The sequence below is a fragment of the Cordyceps militaris genome (assembly GCF_000225605.1).
Source record: "Cordyceps militaris CM01 unplaced genomic scaffold CCM_S00007, whole genome shotgun sequence".
Taxonomy (NCBI): Eukaryota; Fungi; Ascomycota; class Sordariomycetes; order Hypocreales; family Cordycipitaceae; genus Cordyceps; species Cordyceps militaris.
Genome location: NW_006271975.1, coordinates 1,846,287 through 1,868,988, shown reverse-complemented (window position 1 = coordinate 1,868,988; position 22,702 = coordinate 1,846,287). Strand labels below are relative to the sequence as shown.

At 55.0% G+C, this 22,702-nt stretch overlaps 7 protein-coding genes across 7 annotated transcripts; 4 read left to right on the top strand and 3 right to left on the bottom strand.

Annotated features, from left to right (window-relative positions):
* Nucleotides 1–1,772: 1,772 nt before the first annotated feature.
* On the bottom strand, nt 1,773–2,906 carry CCM_08818 (mannosyl phosphorylinositol ceramide synthase CSH1, putative; the record flags this gene model as incomplete). The annotated part of the gene is made up of 3 exons (XM_006673954.1): nt 1,773–2,312; nt 2,382–2,537; nt 2,595–2,906. The coding sequence occupies 3 exons, from the start codon at nt 2,904–2,906 to the stop codon at nt 1,773–1,775; spliced, it is 1,008 nt and encodes a 335-aa protein (XP_006674017.1).
* Nucleotides 2,907–6,101: 3,195 nt separating this feature from the next.
* CCM_08817 (uncharacterized protein) lies at nt 6,102–8,908 on the top strand (the record flags this gene model as incomplete). The annotated part of the gene is made up of 3 exons (XM_006673953.1): nt 6,102–6,891; nt 7,003–7,950; nt 8,073–8,908. 3 exons carry the CDS (start codon nt 6,102–6,104, stop codon nt 8,906–8,908), a joined length of 2,574 nt encoding a protein of 857 aa, XP_006674016.1.
* Nucleotides 8,909–9,630: 722 nt separating this feature from the next.
* On the bottom strand, nt 9,631–13,254 carry CCM_08816 (sensor histidine kinase/response regulator TcsB/Sln1, putative; the record flags this gene model as incomplete). The annotated part of the gene is made up of 2 exons (XM_006673952.1): nt 9,631–11,384; nt 11,436–13,254. 2 exons carry the CDS (start codon nt 13,252–13,254, stop codon nt 9,631–9,633), a joined length of 3,573 nt encoding a protein of 1,190 aa, XP_006674015.1.
* Nucleotides 13,255–14,243: 989 nt separating this feature from the next.
* On the top strand, nt 14,244–17,459 carry CCM_08815 (uncharacterized protein; the record flags this gene model as incomplete). The annotated part of the gene is made up of 8 exons (XM_006673951.1): nt 14,244–14,288; nt 14,338–14,520; nt 15,004–15,131; nt 15,172–15,290; nt 15,399–15,409; nt 15,876–16,427; nt 16,493–17,235; nt 17,351–17,459. The coding sequence occupies 8 exons, from the start codon at nt 14,244–14,246 to the stop codon at nt 17,457–17,459; spliced, it is 1,890 nt and encodes a 629-aa protein (XP_006674014.1).
* A 539-nt stretch (nt 17,460–17,998) lies between these two features.
* On the top strand, nt 17,999–18,790 carry CCM_08814 (uncharacterized protein; the record flags this gene model as incomplete). Its single annotated transcript, XM_006673950.1, has 1 exon — nt 17,999–18,790. One exon carries the CDS (start codon nt 17,999–18,001, stop codon nt 18,788–18,790), a length of 792 nt encoding a protein of 263 aa, XP_006674013.1.
* Nucleotides 18,791–19,073: 283 nt separating this feature from the next.
* Nucleotides 19,074–21,062, bottom strand: CCM_08813 (DNA binding protein SART-1; the record flags this gene model as incomplete). The annotated part of the gene is made up of 2 exons (XM_006673949.1): nt 19,074–20,206; nt 20,267–21,062. The coding sequence occupies 2 exons, from the start codon at nt 21,060–21,062 to the stop codon at nt 19,074–19,076; spliced, it is 1,929 nt and encodes a 642-aa protein (XP_006674012.1).
* A 768-nt stretch (nt 21,063–21,830) lies between these two features.
* CCM_08812 (uncharacterized protein) lies at nt 21,831–22,694 on the top strand (the record flags this gene model as incomplete). Its single annotated transcript, XM_006673948.1, has 3 exons — nt 21,831–21,854; nt 22,352–22,595; nt 22,639–22,694. 3 exons carry the CDS (start codon nt 21,831–21,833, stop codon nt 22,692–22,694), a joined length of 324 nt encoding a protein of 107 aa, XP_006674011.1.
* Between the last annotated feature and the right edge of the window lie 8 nt (nt 22,695–22,702).

Below are 22,702 nucleotides of genomic sequence, written 5' to 3'. Positions count from 1 at the left end.
CAGCTCAGCTCTAGCAAGCAGTCTGGACCACAAGGTGAGAGAAGATGCGGCGTGTCTCGTACCGACACTTATTAGGCCCGCGTAGGTTTCGCATTTCTAGGCCATTCTTACGTAAAATCGACCAAGGTACAAAAGTAGAGGCTGGACAGTAGTGGGTGCGCCATAGGCTCTCAGCCACGCAGCCCACACCCACAGGTCATTCCCGCATTAAGTAAATAGTAAACATTCAAAATGAGACCGGTTGTGATGCCTCACGCGGGCAGGCTACTCTCCATTACCTTGGCCATGCAACAATGAATAACGTGGAGCTTGTCAAAACCCCCAACTGTCGGGTCACTCTTTTCGGAAGATTATTCCGGATACTGAGGTGGAATAGTCTGTCTCATCCCGCCGTCGTCTCACGAAAGCCTCGGGCGGTCGGCCGGAGATCCGGAGCTCTCCACCTGGTGCGGGTGCACAACCTTGGGGTCAGCTGGAAGTACGGCACTCCCATCGTGATAGCCAGGGCACATGACCGAACAGGGCAGCCATCTCGGGTTGACAACGCCAGGCTCCTGTTTTCGTCGTACGCGGCCCAGAAATCTGTGCAAGCATGGTTCTGCACGTTGCACAACGACTTTGAAGCCGATGTAAAGACTGCGCGGGGAGGCCGGGAGACATGTTCAAGCTAATCCTTGTAGTAGCGATTCTTGCAGATGTCTCATAACTTTGTTGTGTATTTTCTTCTCCTTTTCCCTAGGATTGTACTCCGTACTGGTGTCGCATGGATCAGCTGGCCGGTGTTCTCGGAACGGCCGGAGCTTCCCCTTGTCGGGGTTATAATCCCACGAAAAGACGCACCCCAGGATGAAATACTAACCATACGACTGACAACGTTTATGATCAAAACTTCTGTGTCGCTCCTCTTTCACGCTGCATTCACAGGCGAGGCATGAAACGGGAATTTGTCGCTAAAGCAGGGCTTTCGATCCGGCCGCCTCGGGATGTGTAAGGGACGCAACTTTTCGTTTAGTAGCAGCTATAGATTCAATACAGTCTAGAAGGTTTCCGCGACTAAACGGCTCTGCGCATTGTCAATATTGCGACAAAATGAGAGGCCGGGGAGAAAGCCGGGGCTACACTTTCCGATTTTCCCATGCGGCCGTGGCCCGTGCCGACCTTTTTCTTCCGACAGTGCAACCCCACGCAATCAGACATTCCACTTGATATGGGTAGGAAATGCATGTCTGGGGCACATGCTCGGTCCTTTCCATTCCGAGGGCGGGCATATCTGGCTTTTAGGTTCGCCACTACCGAGACCGGAACGATCGGGAAGGCGTGCGGAGATGCGGGCGCTAACGAAGGGAACCAAACTCTTGGCACTTGGTAGGGCTGACGCAAAGGCCACGGTGAAGACGTGGGCTTGGCTGAACTAGATGAGCCTCAGTGAACATTGTGGTCAGTCTAGCCTTGTATTGTTGCATGTTGTCTTTCTGTGGTAACTGGGAGAAGAGTCTGGCGTGAGGTCTGCTCACCAAGCTCTGGATCAAGCATTAGTAGCTTTGACGTTTTCGGCTTATTCCGCCTCTTGGCCACTTCATTCCATTCAAATCTCTCTCAACTTGGATAGGCTCGTAATATTTATCGTCAAAAAGTCCATTAGATCACTCTTCTCCCGACGATTGGCAGATTTCTCAGAGACAATACAACGAGGGCAGAAATGTGAGTCTGTAATTCAATCGCTCAATCGCTTAAATGCTCAAGATGGCTAATATGCAAAATGATGTACACAGTTACAAGCTCCTCTCCGCGTCCGTGATGGGCCTGTACCCTCCTCTCCGTCTCCTCGCGCATCTCTTCCGGAACAGCTTGACGCCCAAGTAGACCCCAATCGCGGCGCCCACAACGCCGCTCACAATGGACACGACCCAGTGCTGGCGGCCGAGCACGAAAAGGTCCACGGGCCAGGTGTCGGCGCGTCCCCCGCGGTGGCTGCTGAAGATTGACCACTCGGGGGCGCCGCGCCACCGCGGCATCGACAGGCGCGTGAGCCAGTCGGCGGTGCGGGGCCCGTGGCGGAACAGCGTCTGCTGGCAGTTGTCCCAGTGCCAGCGGTCCCAGGCGGCGGTGAGGAACCAGCGGCCGGTGCCGTAGAGGATGGTGAGGGACGGCACAAGGTACCAGTGCGAGTGGCGCGGGATGGTCTCGGTGATGCGGATCCAAAAGGGGTGCTGGGGGCTACCGCCGAGGACCTTGTCGCTGAGGGTGCCGCGGCGGTGGTCGGCTATGAAGACGGAGTAGGGTCGTAGGCTTTCGAGACTGTCGACACAGCCCTGCGGGAAGATATGTTAGACGGGGTGGTAGGTAATAGCATATGATATGCAGCAGGTTGGTAGACGTACAAAGTCGAGGTCAATATAAATACCGCCATATTGTCGCAAGATAAAATAGCGAACAGTTTGTTCCCTTTGAACAGGATATCTGAAATTATCATATGTTTTTAAAAACCAGGGATATTCATCCCGGATCAGGTCGCGCGACATGTCTTCCGTCCACAACTACCAACGTCACAGCATTAGCGAGAGCTGGTCAGCACGATTTCCGCAGCTGCGCACCTTGTATTCCCACTCGGGATTCTTGTCCCTGCATGACTGGCGCTGCGTTTCCCATTCTGGCAGCAGCAAGGCCGATTCGTTGCCCGCGTGCCGCCAGTTGTGCAGAACCTGGTGGATGAGGCGCGGCACGTTTTTCGGTTGCTGCCTCTGGACCCTGAACCGGGCCAGCGCTTGGTCCTGACTGAGGGGGTAGCCGGCATGGGGCACGAATAGGCGCAGGAAGCGACCAATGGTTTCGTACGAGTTGTATACGGTGACGATGGCAATGGTCAGGAGAATTATAATGCAGAGAAATCGTCGGCGGCGGTTCATTGTTGGGTGGTGGTGTTTGTCGTTGGATGTCGTCGAGGCGACCTATGTCGTCGCTGCAGGCTTATCGAATGGAAGGACGGTAAAGAATGAAGACGGAACACGCTGTTTCGAGGCGGGCGTGTTTGTTGGAGCAAGAATGGAAAGGACAGAATGATGATGATGCAGCAGATTGCAGACAGAGAGGGCGTAAAAAGTTTCCCCGACATGCATGGGATGGGGGCAGCGAACCATGACATGAAAAAGGCAGGGGCCACGACAAGGTTCATTTTCGTACGACATCCATCGGGGCACACGGTTCAATTGGTTTGATCTCAGCCTCATCGCGGCGTCTCATCCTGGCAGGGCAGAGGGCAGAGCTTTGCACGAGTCGGGTGGGCGCTCTTGACCCGAAATGGGAGCGAGGCCACGCACGCAATAGATACCTCCACCATGATGAGTGGTGGATCGTTCGAGGAAGAAAGAAAAGGGCAGCCCAAGAGATGGAGTACGGGCGCGCTAATGAACGTATTCAGATATCCCGACTACGGAGTACCTACATGCTACCAACGAAGAACTAGAATTAGGCGGCACCTGTCTTTGTGTGCCAGGGCGGGCAAAAGCCGACGACATCTGGTTCGCTGGACGTTCTGCTGGTCCATCCGGTCACCCAGTTGAGAGACGTTGTGTTGCAGTGGACGAGCGGGTAAAAGATGCCATTCGACGGATGATCCTTGCAAAAAAATACATAAAAATAGGGGACCAGGAGGGGGAGGGAGGGGAGGGGACCGGACCTGGCGTTAGCCCTATTAGCCCTATCATCAGGCACACTAGAGACGATGTCGTGTGAGGCACTGATGCGCCTGGAGCAATCAAGGACTTGCCTAGTCGGAACTAGCCGGGCGTTGGTGTACATAGTACATACAACTACGGAGTACTAATACTTGAATAGTCTTGTTCTCGATATATTATTGAACATGTTCTCTCGTAAGTTCGTGGCGCCGAGTACGTACCTGCGCAAAAAGAAGCGCTAGGCCGGATAGACTCTGAAACATGGCACGGGAGACGACTCTTCAAGAGAGGCAGTCAGTGACAATGCGCCTGGGAGCATTGCCGCATTGTCACTGCTGCGTCATTAAATTGTACGGCTTCTCCGACGACGACTTCTTTTTCGCCGGCAGCTGGGTGAAGTTCAACCTGACACCAGACAGCACAGGACGCGACGTGGAGGAGCACGCACCGGAAGAGGGCTGAGTACTCGGTACAAATTAGATCACCACAATAACTATGGATTCACTCTGTAATTCGTAGACAAAAGTACTTTCGTATGGGTAAAATGACTCAGACGAGCCGCATTGCCGAAACAAAAAAAACGGTAGTGCTCATTTCGTGCTAGCCAACGTTACTCCACTGCGCCACAGCCAGTCTTCTGCGCATCGCCCACAATCAAGGCCCAAGGCTGTTGATTAAGTCAAATCATCTGTCATCTGAACGCGCCATCCCCAAGTCGCCCCGCCTTTTCTAGCCAAGTTGACCGACGAAAGCGAGCAACTGACGGAACATGCACGAATGGCTACAAATGGCCGACTTCCCAAGCGAAGGGCCTCGAGTCCCAGCCGTGGCCCATTTCGTTTACAACCTCATCGACGCCCCATCGACCACATCATCAAGCAACTCTCTCCAACGACTTTCACCAATAACTAGCGCTCGGTTTGTTTGCTGCTTCACCGCCCCCCAATCGCCAAGAACGGACCTGGGCGTCTCATCATGTTTTTTTTAGACTGCATTTGTGCGAAAACATACCAAAATTAGCTGCCATTCCGTTGGATCGGTATCGAGTACACTTTGCCCGCGTGGTTGCCAAGGTTTCTAGAGAGCTTCAACTACTCTCCATGTACCATTGTTGCCGCAATGTACCCTCCACACCGTAGCTGTTCCGCCTTGACCACAGAGGCGAAGATGCCAGCAAAGGGCACTTCATCGCCGACTTCCAGCACACGATACCCATAGGCAGCGCGAAAGACCTCGCTCTCCGCTTCTGCAGACCGGTTCAAACACATAGGGTGACTTCGCCCAGGCGACCCATCATATTGCTCAAGTCAAATGGTATCGAGGTACCTTTTGGCGTCTTCATTTTTGTCTGCCAACGCCTTGACGACGTGTTTGACGGACGAAGCTCTGATTCTAATCAGGAACAAAAAAAGAGACGGAATTTAGTCCGTCATGGCCCTGCTTTACAGCCCGTATATCAAACCGCCTTTTCCGCCGTTTAGGTTCCGGTCCAGGCGCCGGCTCAAATATGCGGCCGGAATGCGCCAGGGTGAGCGCAATTCCGACAAGACTGTTCGAATATCAGCATATGGCCACCTCAAAAACTACGATGATACATAAACTCCTTCCAAGTCAATCAAAAGGCCTTTGTTGGTGCTGGCGGGAGTAACCCGAATACATTAAAGTCAATAAATGAAATAGATCAAATTGACGAAATTGCCCGCCCAAGTATCACCAACATTACTACCCTACCCTGGAGTAAAGAATGTAGTTGACTTTATGGGGATTTCAGGGCTTTCGAAGCGGCGTGTCGTGACTATCACAAGCATTTTCCAAGAGACATAAAACCCAACTCCATTCAAAATGTACCTTGGTTTTTTCTGGTCAATCCCCCAGACTTCTTGTGACACGGATGTGTCACTCGGCACTTGAGTGCCCTGGCAATGGCTGAAGGTTGTATGTACCACTACCTGCTGCCTAGGTGACAGCTAGCCGAAACTGAGCGTCATAGAGTGTCATCTGAATTGTCGGCTTCATTCCCAGATATCGGAGGATAAGCCCTTGAAAAGGGAAAACATAAGTAGAGCAACTCCGAATTAATATAGGTAGAATCAATTTTCTGTATTCGCTTCTTAGTTGGGTACCAAGGGTACCAAGCTGAAAGGTACGTACCGCTGCTATCAGAAGGACGCCCCACTCCCTCTTGATCGTCGCATGTGCCAGTTTCATCGGTCGCGATTTCGGATCAGGCTTCTCTCCGGCATCATCATCTCCTGCTCACATAGTTGGCGCGCATCATATCCAGACTCTGGCCAAGCCGCCTGCTTCCCTTCACCCGATAGAAGATAGATGCCCGAGCTTCTCGGCAGCTCTTGACACACCCGCATCGAAACCCCACCTATCCTGGCGTCATCGCTTTCGCCGCTTACGCACGTCACCATTGCCATCATGGCTCCCAAGAACGCATCCAAAAAACATCAAGAGGAGCGGGCTGCCGAGACAGAACCCCTTCTTTCCGGTGATTCCAATGCCGTCGACGCTTCATACGGCTCGCAACCGGTGACAAACGATGCCGCCAGTGATGCTCCCTCGTCGCAAGCGCCTCTCAAGCCACAGAAGAGCAAACGACGATGGCCATCCCTCGTTGCGATGATGCTCCTTGGAACCGTCGTCATCGCCGTCATCGTCCTTGGATTCCTCGTTCCGCCGGCCGTACAGACATACATTGAAAAGGCCGTCGTTCTTGAACCCACTGGGCTCTCCCTCGACTCCATTAGTTTTACCGGCATCCGTGCCCGTGTGCAAGGCAACTTCCGCATGGATGCCGCCCGTGTCGAGGATCCTATGGCCCGCAGAATCGGTCGCATTGCCATGAGTATTATGAGAACCGTGGACGCCGAGCAGACGCACATCAAGCTCTACGTACCCGGCTATGGCGATGCCATGGTCGGCTCCGCTGTGGTCCCGTCCCTGAGCCTCAACCTCGTCGACGGCAAAAATACGTTCATCGACATCGTCACCGATATGAAGCTTGGAGATAACGGCAGCATCAAGAAGATTGTCAACGACTGGCTCACTGGCAAGATTAGCGAGCTAGAGGTCAAGACCGCAACCGCCTTGCAGCTCAAGTCGGGATTTATCCCTCTTGGGACTCATGATGTCATCGAGTCCATGGTTTTAGAAGGTCAATCTCTCTACAGCACATTTTCCTCCCTGTACTTTGGCGAAAAGTCCATTAGCTAGATACCTACCCGCTGCTGCTTTATTTACCTGTATCCCAGTCTTTTCTAATTATGCTACTTATCTCATGCCACGCTTTTTTTGCTCAGTTTGCTGACTGTTTTTACAGCCAAAGATGCTCCTTCGATCCCCAAATACAGCATTCAGCACCTCAACTTTCACCAAGTCCCTCTAGGCCATGGGGATAGTCAAGGCATTGGCGCGAATGTCTCAGTCTCAGTGCAAAACGAGTACCCCATCTCGTTGACTGTACCCCGCGTCGGCTTCGAGGTTCTCATCTCGGGATGTACACCCGACGATGCTAAAATCGCGGTCGGCACTGGCAGGTCTAGCGTCATCGACGTGAAGCCAAAAACTGATATCATTGCCGAGGCTTCTGGTTTGATCCGCAAGTTGCCGCAGAAACTGACGCAGGCATGTCCCGTTTCTGAACTGTCTCCACTCGATGAATTCCTCAAGCACTACCTCGGCGGCGAAGAGGCCCAGATCTTTGTGCGCGGCAAGCAGCCCAGCGATTCCGAGCTTCCTGAGTGGCTAGGCGATTTACTGGCCAGCGTCACGGTCCCCATCGACTTTCCAGGAGGTTCATTTGACGACTTGCTCCGCAACTTTTCTTTAACTGACGTCGACTTTTCGCTTCCGAGCCCGTTCGAGCCAGAGGGCAAGCCTCGCGTAACCGGCACAGTTGTCGCCATTGCAGCTTTGCCAGAGGGCGTCGACGTGGATTTGAAGGTAGAAGGCCTCAAAACACAAGGCAACCTCTTTTACAAGGATAAGAAATTTGGCGAACTCAACCTGCGAGAGTGGCAAAAGGCATCCTCTCGCAAGCTCGATTCCGATGCCAAGGAGATACTCGTCGAGATAACATCTCGCGTCGACAACGCGCCGATCGATATTACCGACAACGATGTATTTTCCTCACTCGCTAGTGATTACCTCTTTGGCTCCAAAGGCGTCATTGTCCACGCCCGTGCCAAACTGGATGTCAAGGTCGACACCGTTCTCGGCCCCCTCGTCATCAAAGAAGTCCCTGCGGAGGGCCGAATTCCCGTCAATGGTCCGTCCTCTAAATGGTAACCCGTCGCGCCGCACTCCTTTGTCCATTTATCCCTGTGCGCGTCGTGAGAGTCGGGTCGTGACGCTTCCCCGGCTGCGGAACGGACACTGACGACAAAGCAGGGCTGCCGGGGGACTTCATCAGCAATGTCAAGCCACAAGTCGGGAACATTTGGGTCCGCAACACGACGTCGACTGCGGTTAGACTGGAATGCGCTGTAAACTTTACGAACCCGACGCCCTACAAAGCATCGGTTCCTTTTATCAATCTACATTTCTTCTCTGGTGATGACATCTTGGGGGACGTCACGGTGCAAGATCTACTGGTGGGCCAAGGAAACGTCACCAATGTCACTGTCAGCGCTTCGTGGGACCCGGCAGGCCTTGGCGGGGAAAGGAGCCGCTTGGCTGGGCGCAAGCTTATCTCAGACTACCTTTCTGGGAAGAATACCACCATCACGATACGGTCTCATCGCGGCAGCGTGCCCAGCCTGCCAGAGCTTGGCGAAGCTCTGTCCAGAATCCACGTGTCGATTCCCACTCCCCGTCTCGAGCTCCCCGGCGACGGCCACGCACCTACCAACACTTCCATGCCTGGCTTTCTCCGTGAGGCCTTCTTCCATCTGCTGACGTCGTCGGCGACCTTTGTGCTGGTCTCGCCACTGCGCCACAACACGGTCCACATCGAGTCCATCCGTGCCACGGCCTTTTACAACCACACGGAACCTGTCGCGCACATCGAGCACACCCAGCCGTTTGACGTGCCGCCGGGTCTGTCCGAGACGCCCCGGCTCGCCGTGCAGTGGTCAAGCGACAGCGTGGGCTACGACCGGCTGCGCGAGGCCCTCGGCGGCGAGATGCGCCTGGATGCGCACGCACAGGTGACGGTTCGGCTAGGGAGGTGGATCGAGACGTTGCAGTATGAAGGACGTGGCATCGGTGCCAAGGTGCGCCTTTGATTTGTTTTACACCATCACACCATTTCCTCTTTTCCATTTCCCCTTCTTTACCTTGTGCTAGCGAGTTTTACATGGTTGGGAATGGCGTTTCATTAGACTTTTTGGTCAAGAACAGAACACTTAGACGACTTTTCCTTTTTCACCGAGACTTTTTCATACCCGTTTTTAGACTAGTGGTATATATCTACAATATACGATGATTGATACCCTGACATGCACCTCGTCTACGACATCACTATACATGTCCCATCAGAGATGTAGCCAAGAAAGCTTGGTGTCTTGTAATGGAATCAAGCAAAAAAGCGTGTTGACGGTAAAGAATAGATGTATGTATACATGGATGGTAACATGTGCAAGGATAAAAAGAAGAAAAGTGAGTGTCCAAGGATGGAAAAGGCAAGAAAGAAATCCAAGAATAATCCGCTGTCCGAGTATAAACGGAGCTTCTGAGAGAGCTAATAAAAAGAAGTAGTAAAAAAAAAAGAAGAGAATCAAACGCCTTCGCTTTGTGCTGAATCCAAAAAAGCAATATACATCCTTTTGTTTACCATGCACCTAGAAAAAAAACTCCTTGTTTTTTTTCGTCTAAACCAAGAAAACAGCAGAGCTGCGCTGTCCACATTATACAATTCCACAGACTTTCTTCCTCTCTCCCGTCGTGCATTTCCAAGGCTGTGACAAGTTAAGGCCAGTCTTCCTGCAGACTTGGGTGCAGACGCTGCTTACACCGCGCCATTCGTCGTCGTCTTCTCCTCTCGCGGGGCTTCGAGCTCGTCGCCGCCCGTGGTCGGGGGTGTTGGGGGCGGCGAGACCTGCAGTGTCTGCGACGGCGGCGGGGTGATGTCCTCCTCTTCAATCGTCGAAATCTTGGTGAGCACCTTTTTGAGGGCGGGTCGGCGGATGGGCTTGCTGAGAAACTCATTCATGCCCGAGGCCATGCACTCTTGGACGTTGCTCTCCTCGGAAAAGGCCGTGAGGGCGACAATGGGGGCGACGTAGCCCATTTTCCGAATCAGTCGCGTCGACTCTAGGCCGTTAACGTTGGGCATCTGGACGTCCATAAAGATGACGTCAAACTGACGCTGGGGCGGCGTGGGCGACGATCCCGACCCCGCTGCCGCCGCCATCATGCTCTCCTTGACCAGCTCGTACGCCTCCTGTCCGTCCTTGGCCACCGTCACGTCGTACACGTCCTCGAGCTTGAGCATACGGCTGACGACCTCGATATTGGTGGCATTGTCGTCGGCGACCAGCACCTTGAGCCTGCTGCCGCTGGTACCGAGCGGCGCGCGGCGCCCATTATAGCCCTTTTCCACGTCGGCGGCATGCGGCGACTCGTTGGTGGTGAAAAATGGGAGACTGAGGCCGACGAGGCGCGGCTTGTTCTCGAGGAGGCGGTGGTTGGCATTGGTACCGGCGGTGTTGCTGCCGCCGCTGCTGTTGCTGTGCTTCTGGTCATGGACGCCCGCAATGCCCGCGGTTCCGTTACTGACCGCCGTGCTCGTGAGGGATGTGCACTGCGTCTCGTCCATGGCGGAGCCCACGCTGTTGGCGCGCGATCGAATACTGGAAGAAGCCGTGCTCGGCGTGCGGTCCTTGACGTACTCGAGCGGGATCCGCATCGTGAAGACGGATCCTTGCTTGGGTGCGCTCTTGACACCAATGGAACCGCCCATGAGCTTCACGAGCTGCGCGCAGATGCTGAGACCCAAGCCTGTACCGCCGAATTTCTTGTTCAGGCCGGAATCACCTTGTACAAACGGCTCAAAGATCTTGGTCTGCATGTGCTCGGGAACGCCGTGCCCAGAGTCCTCCACCTCGAATTCAAACACAAATGACTTGTACTTGATGGGCGGTGGAGACGCAGACCGCTCACGCAAAGAAACACGGGGCGTCAACTTGGGATCCATCGGGTTGATCTCAAGAGCAGTGCCGTCTTTGACGGCCGTCGCTGCCACCGAGTGGCTCGAGTGAATTGAGCTCGAGTTACCACGCGTGCGAGTGCGCCAGCCCTGCGCGACAGACGGAGGCCGGGACAGGGATGAGTTCCTGCTCAATTCGTCACCGCTCGTCTGCTCGACCTCACCCAAGCAGCGTATCCGCAATGTCACTTTGCCACCCACAGGAGTAAACTTGACACTGTTGCCCACCAAGTTGATGATGACTTGCAGTATGCGATGGTGGTCACCCATGAGGTAGGCATCCTTAAGCCGTCCCATGCCAGGTGGCCCCAACGCTGGTAACCGCTCATCTAGGCGGGGCTGCTGCGCTTCTGGTGTCCCATGCAGACTATCAAATGACAAGTATTCAACGGAGAGCCGGATATTGTTTTCTCTCACTTGCTTGTCAAAGATGGACTCAATCTGCGCCTTTATATCTCCGAGGCGAAATTCTCGTCGCTCCAGGCTAACTTGGTGGCTGATTTGATTCTTGGAGAAGCTCAGCAAATCTTCGAGAAGATGTAGTAACAGGTCACCTGTCATGTATTAGTCAGAGAGCAGTTGATTAGGAACAAGGCAACACATACCCGACTTGTACACGGTTCTTAGAGACGACCTTATTCTGTTGAGATCGTCGTCTTCCATGCAGACGGCACATATACCCATGATACCGTTTAGTGGTGTTTTGAGCTCATGAGAGATATTGGCGATGAAGAGCGTCTTACTTTCGTTGGCAGCCTCGGCAGCTTTCTTACTGATTTCCAGCTGCCGTGTGCGCTCAGCCACCTTCTCGTCGAGCAATGTGTACTGCTTCAGCAGCTCGTCCGACATACTGTTGTATGTTTTCGTGAGCTCTGTGAGCTCGTCGGTTATTAAGTGCCTTCCTTGAACAACACGTCCAGGGATCCTGAAAACTCGTCGATGGGCATCAATCTCGGCCGCCGTCAATGGCTTCCTATTCTTCCTAAATCTGCGCCGTAGTGGGGCAAAGAAGCGACTTTTGCTAGACGAAGTGGTGCGAGTTGCACCGGAGCTTGGCCCGTCGCCATCGCTGAGATCCTCGAGCTCGTCCTCATATCCTGGAGGCCGGATAGATTTTTCCGTGGCCTCTTTTAGGCGTCGAATGGGTCTGACGCCGAAGTGAGCGCAGGGAATCACAAGAAGGAGGATAAGAGCTGCAGTGCCAAAGGCGCAGGCGAGAAGAATTGTGCGGAGTTTGGAGATTGGCTGGTAAGCTTCTGATCTCGCCTTTTCCACCACCACAGCCCAGTTTACAAGATCGGATTGCGGGCGAGCAATACCAACAGCGACAGAGACACCCTGCTCATTCGTGGTTGACAAGTCGGCGGTTGCATTGTTGAGCTGTGTGCCGTTGTTGTAGTATACGTTGAGAACGGACTGGTACTGTTCAAGCTCAAAGTCGGAGTTGGAGTTGCCACTGTGGTAGTCTCGATTGCCATGTCTGTCAGCTTGTCCCCGCGGTGTGATGGGTGGAAGCACAAAGTGGGCGTTGACGTTGCCAAGTGCATTTCTTTCAGGAGCGCGGGTGCCGTTGTTAGGCGTCGTGCTACCGGCAAATTTGTTGGATGGATGGGCAGGACCAACTATCAAAACCATACCCGACTTATCTAACCCCTCTCGAGAAGTCTGGACCTCGAGGAGAGATGTTGCCGAGACAACCAGTGTCATATAGCCAAGGAAGTATCTGGAATTGTAGTTGGCTCGAACAGGAATTGTCAGAGATATGAGGGCATACGTCTCGTTGACGATGAGGGGGCCGAGAACCAATCCGCCCTTGTCGCTGATTCTCACGTTGGGGAAAGCATCTGCTGCCCAAGCCTGGGTGTCTGGGAGGCCGGGAACGGGGCTGCCAGTGGCTTGGTAGGTGATGTTGGGGTATAAGGAAGGGGGATACCCCCACTGGGTGTCGCTGAGGTTTGCGCGGCGGCCGTCAGGCGTGAGGTAGGGCAGCGCAATGTTGTTCCGTTGATTGCCTATGCCTGCGGCAGTGACGTTGAGGAGGCCTTTATCGGCGGCGCCGGTAATATTTCGAGAGTAGAGGCGAGCTTGGAGCAGACCAGAGACTTGGCTATTAGTCATGGCACTGGTAATGTCTCTGCGGGCCGAGTCAAAGGGGTTGGAGGTGGCGTTGCCATTGTAAAAGTCGCCAAAGGCGTCTTGGAGGAGGATGCGGCTGGCGACGGACTGGCAGATGATGAGGAGAAGGTTGATCTCGGAGCTGATGCGGGTGGCCTTGAGCGAGGCCGTGAGGGCGAGGCTCGACGTCTCAACGCCGACGACGAAGTTGTATACAAAGTTCCAGGTGGGAACAGAGACGACAACCAGACATGTAAGGACGGCGAAGATGACGAGGGCAGCCAGCTGCTCTCGGATCGCGACCCTCATGGCGGGCAAACGGCAGCAGAGTGTGAGCGGCCAGCTTGAGTGTCGAGGCCTATGGGTTGAGGGTCGCGTCAATCATTCTTGGGCGGGGAGCAACGTCAATGACCGTCCTCTCGGGCGGCCGGGCGTGCCTTGCTTCTGGCGGCGGGCGGGAATTCAACAGCCTGGTTGTTGCGTTGATCTTGTGATGGCCGGAATTTGCAGGCGACGGGGATCGGCGGCGTCGGGCGCCCCTTGGGGCCTCTATCGGCGTAGTATTGTCGGTAGCAATCTCGCACTATAATACACCGAAGAACGGGTGAATAAAGAAGAGTCGTATGCCAATCTGCAGAGATTAACGTCGGTAGTGTCGGGAGGGTCGTCGATCAGAGAGCGCAATGGGGTGGATGATCCCAGCAGAGCACAACCAAGCTCGTATGGTAAATGGAGAGGGGCGAAAAGAGAGGGAAAGAGCAGGTGTTGGAGTAGAAATGCAGAAATAAGACGTTTCACGACGAGACGTCGCACACAGGACAGCGCGTGATGTTGCGCAGCGCAAGATGGTTGCTTGGTCAGGGCGAGAGACGGGACGACCGAAAGTCGTCGTTGAGCCAGGCCGGCAAAGTGGGAATGTGGGTTGACCAGTTTGGGGAGTCTGTAGGTAGTAGGAGTTACAGGTAGGTCAGCCAGCCCAATTGTAAGCCAAGGCTACCTAAAAAAGGTACGGAGTAATAGTTACAGGCCACAGCCCGCCATGGTCTTGGCAAGTGGCTCGACTTTTAGTGCCTGCGGGGCTCACATTTAACTTTTGCCTACAGACAGCCCGCTGCTGAAGATGGAGGTGGCCAATTGCTGGTAACTGGACGCGTGGACTCATTCATAATTAGTGGTCATTCGTAAAAAGCACTCGGGATTCTCTCTGCGCCTCACTTTATTCCCAGATTTTTCTTTACTTTCTTTTTCTTTTTCTTTTTCTTTTTCCTTTTCCCACCAACCCGTTTCTAGAACTCGTCATGCAGGGCGCAAACGGCCCCAACGTTATTATTACCTCCACCCCTGTAAGCCAGCATTTCAGTGGGCATCCAGGGAACCACCATCCGCTGCCAGCCAGGCCAGGCAACCAGGGTCTTCGCCGCTTTCGGGCAAGCCAACTCCTTGACATTCATTCATCTCATCTTAACCATCTTCATCATCTTCATCACTAAACAAAGGTCGATGCCATCGAGATTGGCTGCGCCCAGCAGAAACACCAACCAGTATTGTTGCCCGCATGGCTTCCCCCGTGATCTCGTATGTACGCCGCCCTTCGCCTCGACGAATAGACGAGCTCGTACCCTGCCGGCTCAGCTCTCGTCACGCTGCGTCTTCTCCGTCTGTTGTACAACACTACCATCTCATTTATTGGCCAACTATGACGACCATCTGAGACATCCCAGCTGGGCGCCATTCACTTCTTCGCCGTACCTACACAGCAGTGCGCCGGACTGTTCACAGAGAGCTCCAACCACCACCCACTTCCCGCCTACGTCATGAGGATTCGACCGTAGCACGAAGAGGCTAGCTATTCATTTGCTATAAGCACGTACGCCGTCCAAGCCTTGACCAACTGAAACACACCGTCAATCAGCTCCCAATACACACAGCGCAGTCGTGCAACGTTGAAATCTTGCCGTGCTGTAGGGTATGGCAGTCCTACATCGACGCCTTTACTAACCCATGTTCCCGTGTATTGACACAATGAAAGCATGCTGTCTACCTGAGATGCGTCTCTAGAAGGCCATTCCGCACAAGGGCAAGGGGATGGAGAAAATTCAGGGCTATGAGCTTGCGACAAGCCACTTATTGTTGTCACCTCATCACACTACCTCCCAGCGCACTCTCACGCCCAATCCTCACATTTTGTAGCACTGTAACACAATATGGCATCACGCGATCGTGTAGTGCCATGCTCTTCCACCCGTACTCGGACGTGGTGTGCTACCACCTTGCCGCCGCCAACCCCAATGCATCTGGTAGGCTCTTTGCAGAGGTGAGGAGCTGCAGCTATGTGAAGAATTCATGTAAATGACCTTAGTGGTATGTAATATATGTCTTCAGAGAGATGATGACAACAAATTAAACGTTGAAGCGGCAACCAAGTGGTCTTCCTAACACTACCTACTGTCCAGCATACCCGCCTGTTTGTACCTTGGGTGCTAGGGGAGGGACCAGATGGTTTTAATTTTTTTCAGATTGTATATGCTACTTCTTTAAAAAATAAATGTCTTCCTCTTGCTACATTGTATTATTGGGAGATATAATCCAATTCTACTTTCCATACTGTTCAAAATGACGTATCAGAGCCTAGATTGGACGACGGAACCGTCGGAACCACTCAAAATAAATGCAGCCCTGGAATCTTTGGTAAATTTCTGAACACCTCCTACAGGAGGGTTCTACTTCAAATTCTCAGCATCTGTATAAAATACTGCGTCGGATGATTGCTCCATGACCAGTCTAAAGCACATTCTGGAGTCCCCGCCTGAGTGAGCGGCAGTTCAGCCGCCCACTGCCGCCACAGCCAAACTTTGATTTCCTGCCCGCCGCTGTCTCCGACAAAGCATGGCCGCGTACCAGAAAAACAATCAAAGTCGTGCCAAAGATAGCTTCGCCCAAGAGTGCCCGCCCCCAAGCAGCTACTCAGAACTGCTCTTGCGCCCGGCGCCGCTGCCAATCGCTCCGCGACCCTTCCTCGCCTCCCTCTTCCGATGAGTGCTCCCGGCCGCGCCTCCTGCGCGGCTTCCCGCCCTGGCCACCACAGCCGTTTGCTGCACCACGCCCACGGGCCCGTCTCCTTCCTCAATCCGACGCGCGGAGTGCTTCAGCCAACGGCGGACACGCCAACCCCCCAGGGCGAGGAGACCGACGCTGCCGCGGCCTCGCCCGCCCGGCCGCCCACCGCCGACGCCGCCGGCAAGCAGCCACCCGGCCTTGACGGGGTGCACTTTCTCTGGCGGTCGCGGGATAACCGCAAAGGCCGACACCCGATCCAGGTGCACAGGCGGTCCCCCAGCGGCGCCCGCGCGCCGCGCCGGTCGTCGCATCCCAGAGAGGTGCTGAGGGGCGTGGTCCGCACGTTGACCGAGTTTCCCGTGTGGGACATTTCCTGGCTGGTGGCCTGTATCTTTACCTGGGGCAGCGTAGTCTGGGTCATCAATGTAAGTCTCTTTGCGGCGGGAAATTAGAATTGCATGACGGGGGATTGCTGAAAACGTATGAATAGGGATTCTTTGCTTGGCTGCCGTTGGTGCGGCCCTCGACAAGGTTCCCAGGCGAGGCCGACTACGGCGGCGGCATCACGGCCTTTATCGGCGCCATTCTCTTCTTTGAGCTCGGCTCCGTGCTCCTCATCCTCGAAGCCATCAATACCAACGACGCCGCCTGTTTCGGCTGGGCCGTCGAGGAGCTGCTGGCCCCCGACGACCACGACTCCCCCGCCGGCGGCGGCGGCGCCGCCGCAACCTACGTCGCCAGCCCGGGCCTCTGCCAGCACCACCACCAAAACAAGCACAACCTCGTCGGCGCGCCGCAGTCCCGCGTCCCCGCCCCCGCGGGCAGCCCGCCCCGGCGCTGGAAGTGGCGCGTCTCCTGGCACGACCTCCGCCACCGCTACATGTACGAGCTCGGCTTCCTCGCGGGTGCGGCGCAGCTCATCGGCGCCACCATCTTTGGCGTCGCCGGCTTCACCGCCCTGCCGGGCATCGCGGAGCACCTCACGCCGCAGTGGCGGCTCAACGCCGCCTACTGGATCCCGCAGGTCGTCGGCGGGTGCGGCTTCGTCGTCAGCGGGCTGCTGTACATGCTCGAGACGCAGGACCGCTGGTGGCGGCCCGCGCCGCGGTTGCTCGGCTGGCACATTGCGTTTTGGAACCTGATTGGAGCCGTGGGCTTCACGCTGTGCGGCGCGCTCGGCATGGCGTACGGCAGCACCGGCGCGCAGTACCAGGCGGCGCTGGCGACATTCTGGTAAGTCTTTGCTGCGTCGTGTGTAATTTTTTTTTTCGTGCTACCACCCACCCCTCTTTCTCTTTTGCAAAATGTACGTTTGGGAACTAATTCTTGACTATTTGCCTTGAGTTAGGGGCTCTTGGGCGTTTCTGATAGGCAGCTACCTGCAGCTCTACGAGAGCCTAAACAAGCACCCCGTCGAGGATGTCAAGGCAACCGGCGACAAGGAAGCGCCGTGTTGAGCGAAGATGGGCAGGATGCAACCCGTGTTTGTTTTGACTTGACACTTAGAATACGAGAGAAAGGCGTCCTGCGTCACCGACCCCGTTGGTTGTGACTACAACTCTGCGAGGGCGCCTCACGCAGCAAGCCGCCTTGTACCACCACCACCGCTACTTCGCCGTGCGACAAAGAAGTCCCTTTACAAAGAGGCAGCACGCCGTAGACCGAAAGTTTTGCCAGTAGATACGTTGCCGCTCTTGAAGCGCGCGCATTCACCGTTTAATACAAGACATTTGCCTATAAATTATTCGAGAATCTTTTTAATTCTTTGGCAAATAAACACTGCAGGACTTTTCTTTCTTTTCTTAAAAAAGCCACATCTATTCACTCAAAGGGGCACTCGTAAGAACACCCCTACAAGTACACGTATTGAAGAAACAGCGAATTCGACCTGGATTCATTCGCGGGGAAACAAATACCAACAGCATCCTCACCATCTCAGTCGTAGGTGGGCAGCACCTGTTTTTTTTGTCTTTCTCTCCTATTTTTTCTGGCAAACATGGCATACACTATACAACAATGCGTTTACGGACAATTTGTCGACATCACCGAAGCCAGCCGACCAGACAGCCCCCGACCATACCCACGCAAGGCTACCCCCCCGCGCCCACCACGGCCACGCAAGGCTCCTTCCCGGAACTCATCACGGTATCCCCCGCGCACCGCCGAGACGCGCAACTGGCGTCCACCCGGCCAGCAAAAGCAGCGTCGCCCAAGACGCTCCGCGCGCCCCCCCGCCACGCCATCATCAGTCGACACCACCACCACCCGCCGGGCGCCGAAGAAAGTGTCCTTTTGCAGCGAGCCGGAGAGCAGCAGCAGCACTGAGAGCGTCTGTGCCGCCAGCACCGGGCCCGCGCGGGAGCGGCGCCGTCGTGAGCGTATGCGCGCGACATCGAGTTGCTGGGGAGGCGCGCTGCTGCGTGCTTGCACGGGAGGGAGCTCGACGTCCGGTTTCTATAAGCAGCCGCATGCGGCGGCGCCCAAGGCGTGTCTAGGCGACGTCAGGGTCGAGCGCCCAGCGCCTCGCAGGGTAGAGACAACGCCGCCTAGGCGGCTGCGGCGCGGTGGCCGCGACCATGTATCCAACGAGCCCCCATTTCCCGTCCCGCCGCGCAAGTACACGCTTCTCGACACGGCGACCGCGGCGCTCGCCCGACACCGTCCTCGCCTCGACCCGCACCAACAGCACGTCCAGCCAATGCCCTCCAAGCGGCCGCCGGCCTGGAAGCTGTTCTTCCGGCATGCCAGAACAGAGATGGAGCAGCAGCAGCGCAGGTACTGGATCTAAAGTCTGACGACGGGCTCCTGGTAATACGATCTAGCTGCAAGCATGTAAGCTCGAAACAAACACATTAACGGAGAGGCCATTGTTGTATATATGGAAAAGGAGGCGCGGTGAAGAGTCGCGACACCGGCACCTATGTATTTTGGGGGTATCTGAAGCTCGAGGAATAGCGTTAGTAAAAGTAATAAAAAGATCTGTTAAAAGTACAACCAGGCCTTTCTTCTTTCCACATGGGCTCTTCCACTAGCGTGCCGTTTCTTCCCTTGTCCGCCATTGCCGTAACCGCTCATCCTAGACGAACACCCGCCTCCTTGCGCTTCTTGAGCTGCTGTGCCGTCGCGCGGCTCATACCTGCGCTCTGGCTGGCGTCAAACATGCTCTGGGCCTCGCGCCGGCGGTCCTCCTCCATCTTCTTGAGCAACTTCTGCTTCTTCATGTTGCCGCTGTCCTTGCCGTGAAAGTGGTGGCTGAGATGCTTGAAGGCGTCCTTGGTGCCGAGGTCGCGGCCGAGGTCGTCGCGGTATTTCAGCGCCACCGTTGGCTTGTAGTTGGCTTCAAAGAGCTTCGCCACGCGCCGCGACTGCTGCTGGTCGCGCCACTGGTTCTGCTGCCGCGCATAGTCCTCGCGCTCGCGCACTGACATGCGGTCCAGCTTGCCATTGGCGCGGTCCCGCTCGCGTTGCCGCCGCGTCTCTTCGTCGAGCTCGTCTTCGAGCTGCTTCTTCTTGGCGAGGAAATCCTGGCGGTGCTTAAAAGCGGCGTACTCTTCGTCGCCCTTGGACTCTTCGACGAGGCCGCGCTCGCGCAGCAGCGACAGGGCTGCGCCCATGCCGCTGCCAACCATCTTTTCCTCGTCCTCGGCTTGATCTTGCGGCTGGGGCTCCGAATCTTGCACATGTTGAATATGTGCATCTTCCAAATCCTCCATGATATGATCCTCGCCATTTTCTTCTGGCCTGCGTTCTTGCGTCGGTGAGGGGCTTCGCTTCGGCTTGCGAACTTCAACTTCCGGCACACTGAGGCCAGAGACAAACTCAGACACGGCACCGATGACAAGACCGCCGTCTGGCTGAATTTCGAGCGAATCTTCTTCGTTCCCTTGTTCCTTGAGCATCTTTGCTAAGTCCTCTGGGCGGCTCTTCTTGCGCTTCTTGAGCGCGTTTCTTCTTTGCGCTGCTAATGACGCTTGCAGGTCATCATCGTCGACAAACGTGTCGGATACTGTCTTTGGTTTCTTGCGGATGCCGTCTTTGCTATCCACATCCATTTCGTCATTCGCTTCGGGTACGACTTCTAGTGGAAAGATGTCGTCTTCATCCTGTTGTTTTTGTCTTGTTTGTTTGGATTTCTTCTTCTTGGGCTTTTTTATCTTTATTTCCGAGGCATCTAAGTAGTCGGAGGATCCTTGTACGCCGTCGCCTATGAAACGAGTTAGTAACGACTGTTTTTTCTTCGGACTATGAGATTCGCTACACGTACCAACAACATCATCTAGGGAGATATTGTGCTGCTTCTTTGCGGCGGGCGCACTGAGAATATCCGCCAGCTCGGCATTGATCCCCGTTTCATCGAGCGTGAATCGTTTTCTCTTCTTGCCGGAAATTTCTTCGTCGTATTGCGCAAGTATACCACTGGCCTCTTCACCATCCACGGGGTTATAGCCAGGACGCTTTTTCAGCACATCCAACCTGTCATGAAGAGCTTCTTGTTCACGGAGGGTCACATTTTCCAGTTCGTCGTCCTCGTCGTTGGCATCAATGGCAGAGTCCTTCAGCGTGAGAATCTGCTCATCACCGTCGAGGAACGTGGACATGTCGTGACCAACCCTGATGCCCGCCAGATCCTTGGCGGTGTACTGAACGGCGGCGGCGGCCTCTGCCTCAGCCGCCGCCAGCTCCGCCTCAAGCTTGCGCGCCTTGTCGATCTTCCTTTGGCGCTTCTTCTGACCCGTCAACCAGGCGCGCGCGTCGGCAGGGTCCTCGGCGTCGGCCTCGCCCAGGCCCTTGCCGTCCAGGACCAGGTTGCGCTGGGCCATCTCGCGCGCCCTCCGGACGGCAGCGGCCTTTTGCTCGCGCCGGCGCTTGTTGGCCTCGCCGTCGAGATATTTTTGGTAATTGTCGCCGCCCTCGGCCTCGCGCGTTTCGAGCGTGCTGCCGCGGTCCTCCTCTGGTTCGGAATCCGAGTCGCTGGGCGCGTCGGCACCGGGAACGGGCAGAGGCTTCATTCCCAGCGACACTCGTATGCGGTTCATCTCTTCTATCGTCGCGGCGTCCATGTTGGCGGTGTCTGATGATGCGCACCTTCAAAGTTTGGAGGAGGGAATGTTGGCCACTGCTGCCTGTAAGTCGCGGCCTGCAATTTGTTAGTGGACCAGCCCAAAAAGGTTTAGCCGCGCCTCTTCCGTGGTTGCACGTGACGAGCCTTGTGCCCATAAAGTCAACGCTAAAATTTCTGCTTCTTCCCTTTTTTCTTTCTACTTCACAGGATCTGTGCCAGTCGTCCTCTGCCCCTAGGCGGTGCAGAGTTGATGTCTGTGCAACTCGATAACTCATGGAGCCATCCACTTGTTATGATGTCAATCTTCCTATCGACAGGTCCCAGAATGATCGGGGGTGTGGTTGCACTGCTCGCCGTCCTTGTGGCGGCAGAGTGGTGATTCCGGCCATGCTTCCAAAGCGTTATACTCCAAACCTTTCTCCTAGGTCGTTGGCCTATGCGGTTGAGGAAAACCATGCGTTTACATTTTTCCCTTTTGAATCTTTGTTGCTCTTTTAAACGAGCACTTTGCGACAGCGACGGGCGATTCTGGACGGAGCGGATGATCAAGGTTGTTGCCCGCAGGCATCTGCACTGAATGTGTCGTTCAGGCGATTCAACGCAGGTGAAGGTGACGATGCAATGTGCAGATCTTAGACAATGAAAGTGCCGCTTCGTCTTGATAACTACTAGGTAGACCTGACTTTACGGCCTCGCGTATGCCAACACGCAACCTGCCTGGCTTCCTGAGTAGCCCTGCTCAAACACCCGATATTATAGTCTCGCTATGACTTCTGTCTACAGTGACTTGGTACCTAGTAGGTACCTAGGGGGTAGTCATGGACTGTTGTTCGACTACATAGGAAACTGTCTTGCGGTTCTGTTTGCCTAGCAAACGCGTGTCACTGTATCGTCCTAGCAAATAATGCGCCTGTCGTGGTCACTCTGACCCAAAACTCGGCTTGCTTGGGCAGACGGACCGATTCACGGCCACTGCCGGCATTTACAGGTTCGTTTGATGCCATCTACATACGGTGGAAGTAACTAGACCCTGCCGTCCGACGCCGAATTACCTAGACCAGTGGACCGGATTAGTGTCGTTGGCGGGCCACTTACGCTGCAACCACCCACACGTGTCGGCCCGGCATACCTGTAAGTACCTAACAAGGTAGTAAGGTATCAACTAGGTATAGCCCCTCGCAATAATTAGCTGAAGCTGTGCAGTGATCTGCCTCCGTACATCGCCGCCGCATCTCCGCCCTGCAAGAGGTCCATTTCCCCAGACAAAAGGAACGCTTGACAAGTTAGGCCGAGCTTGCGCCGTCCATTGGTGGTTGTGTTCGCCTGCAAGCCCGACTGAGCTATATCACAGAGAGTAATAGTGCCCCCCATACTGTACTCCGTACTCCCCGTAGAACCAGCTACTGCTTTTCGACCTTCCTTGATGGGACTGTAACTACCCCGGTTTGCCGGTTCCCGCCATCCACGGATGACTTCCATGCCGCTATTCGCGCCTCCGCCACTACGCAGGCTGGCTTCCCCAAGTCGGGCCGTTCGCCCTCCGCCACTAATAAACCTTGGTTTGCGGAATCGAGCCGTACCCACCTCCATCTCCAACTACACGCTTGGTTCGGATTTGCTGTATATATAATCGCCCTG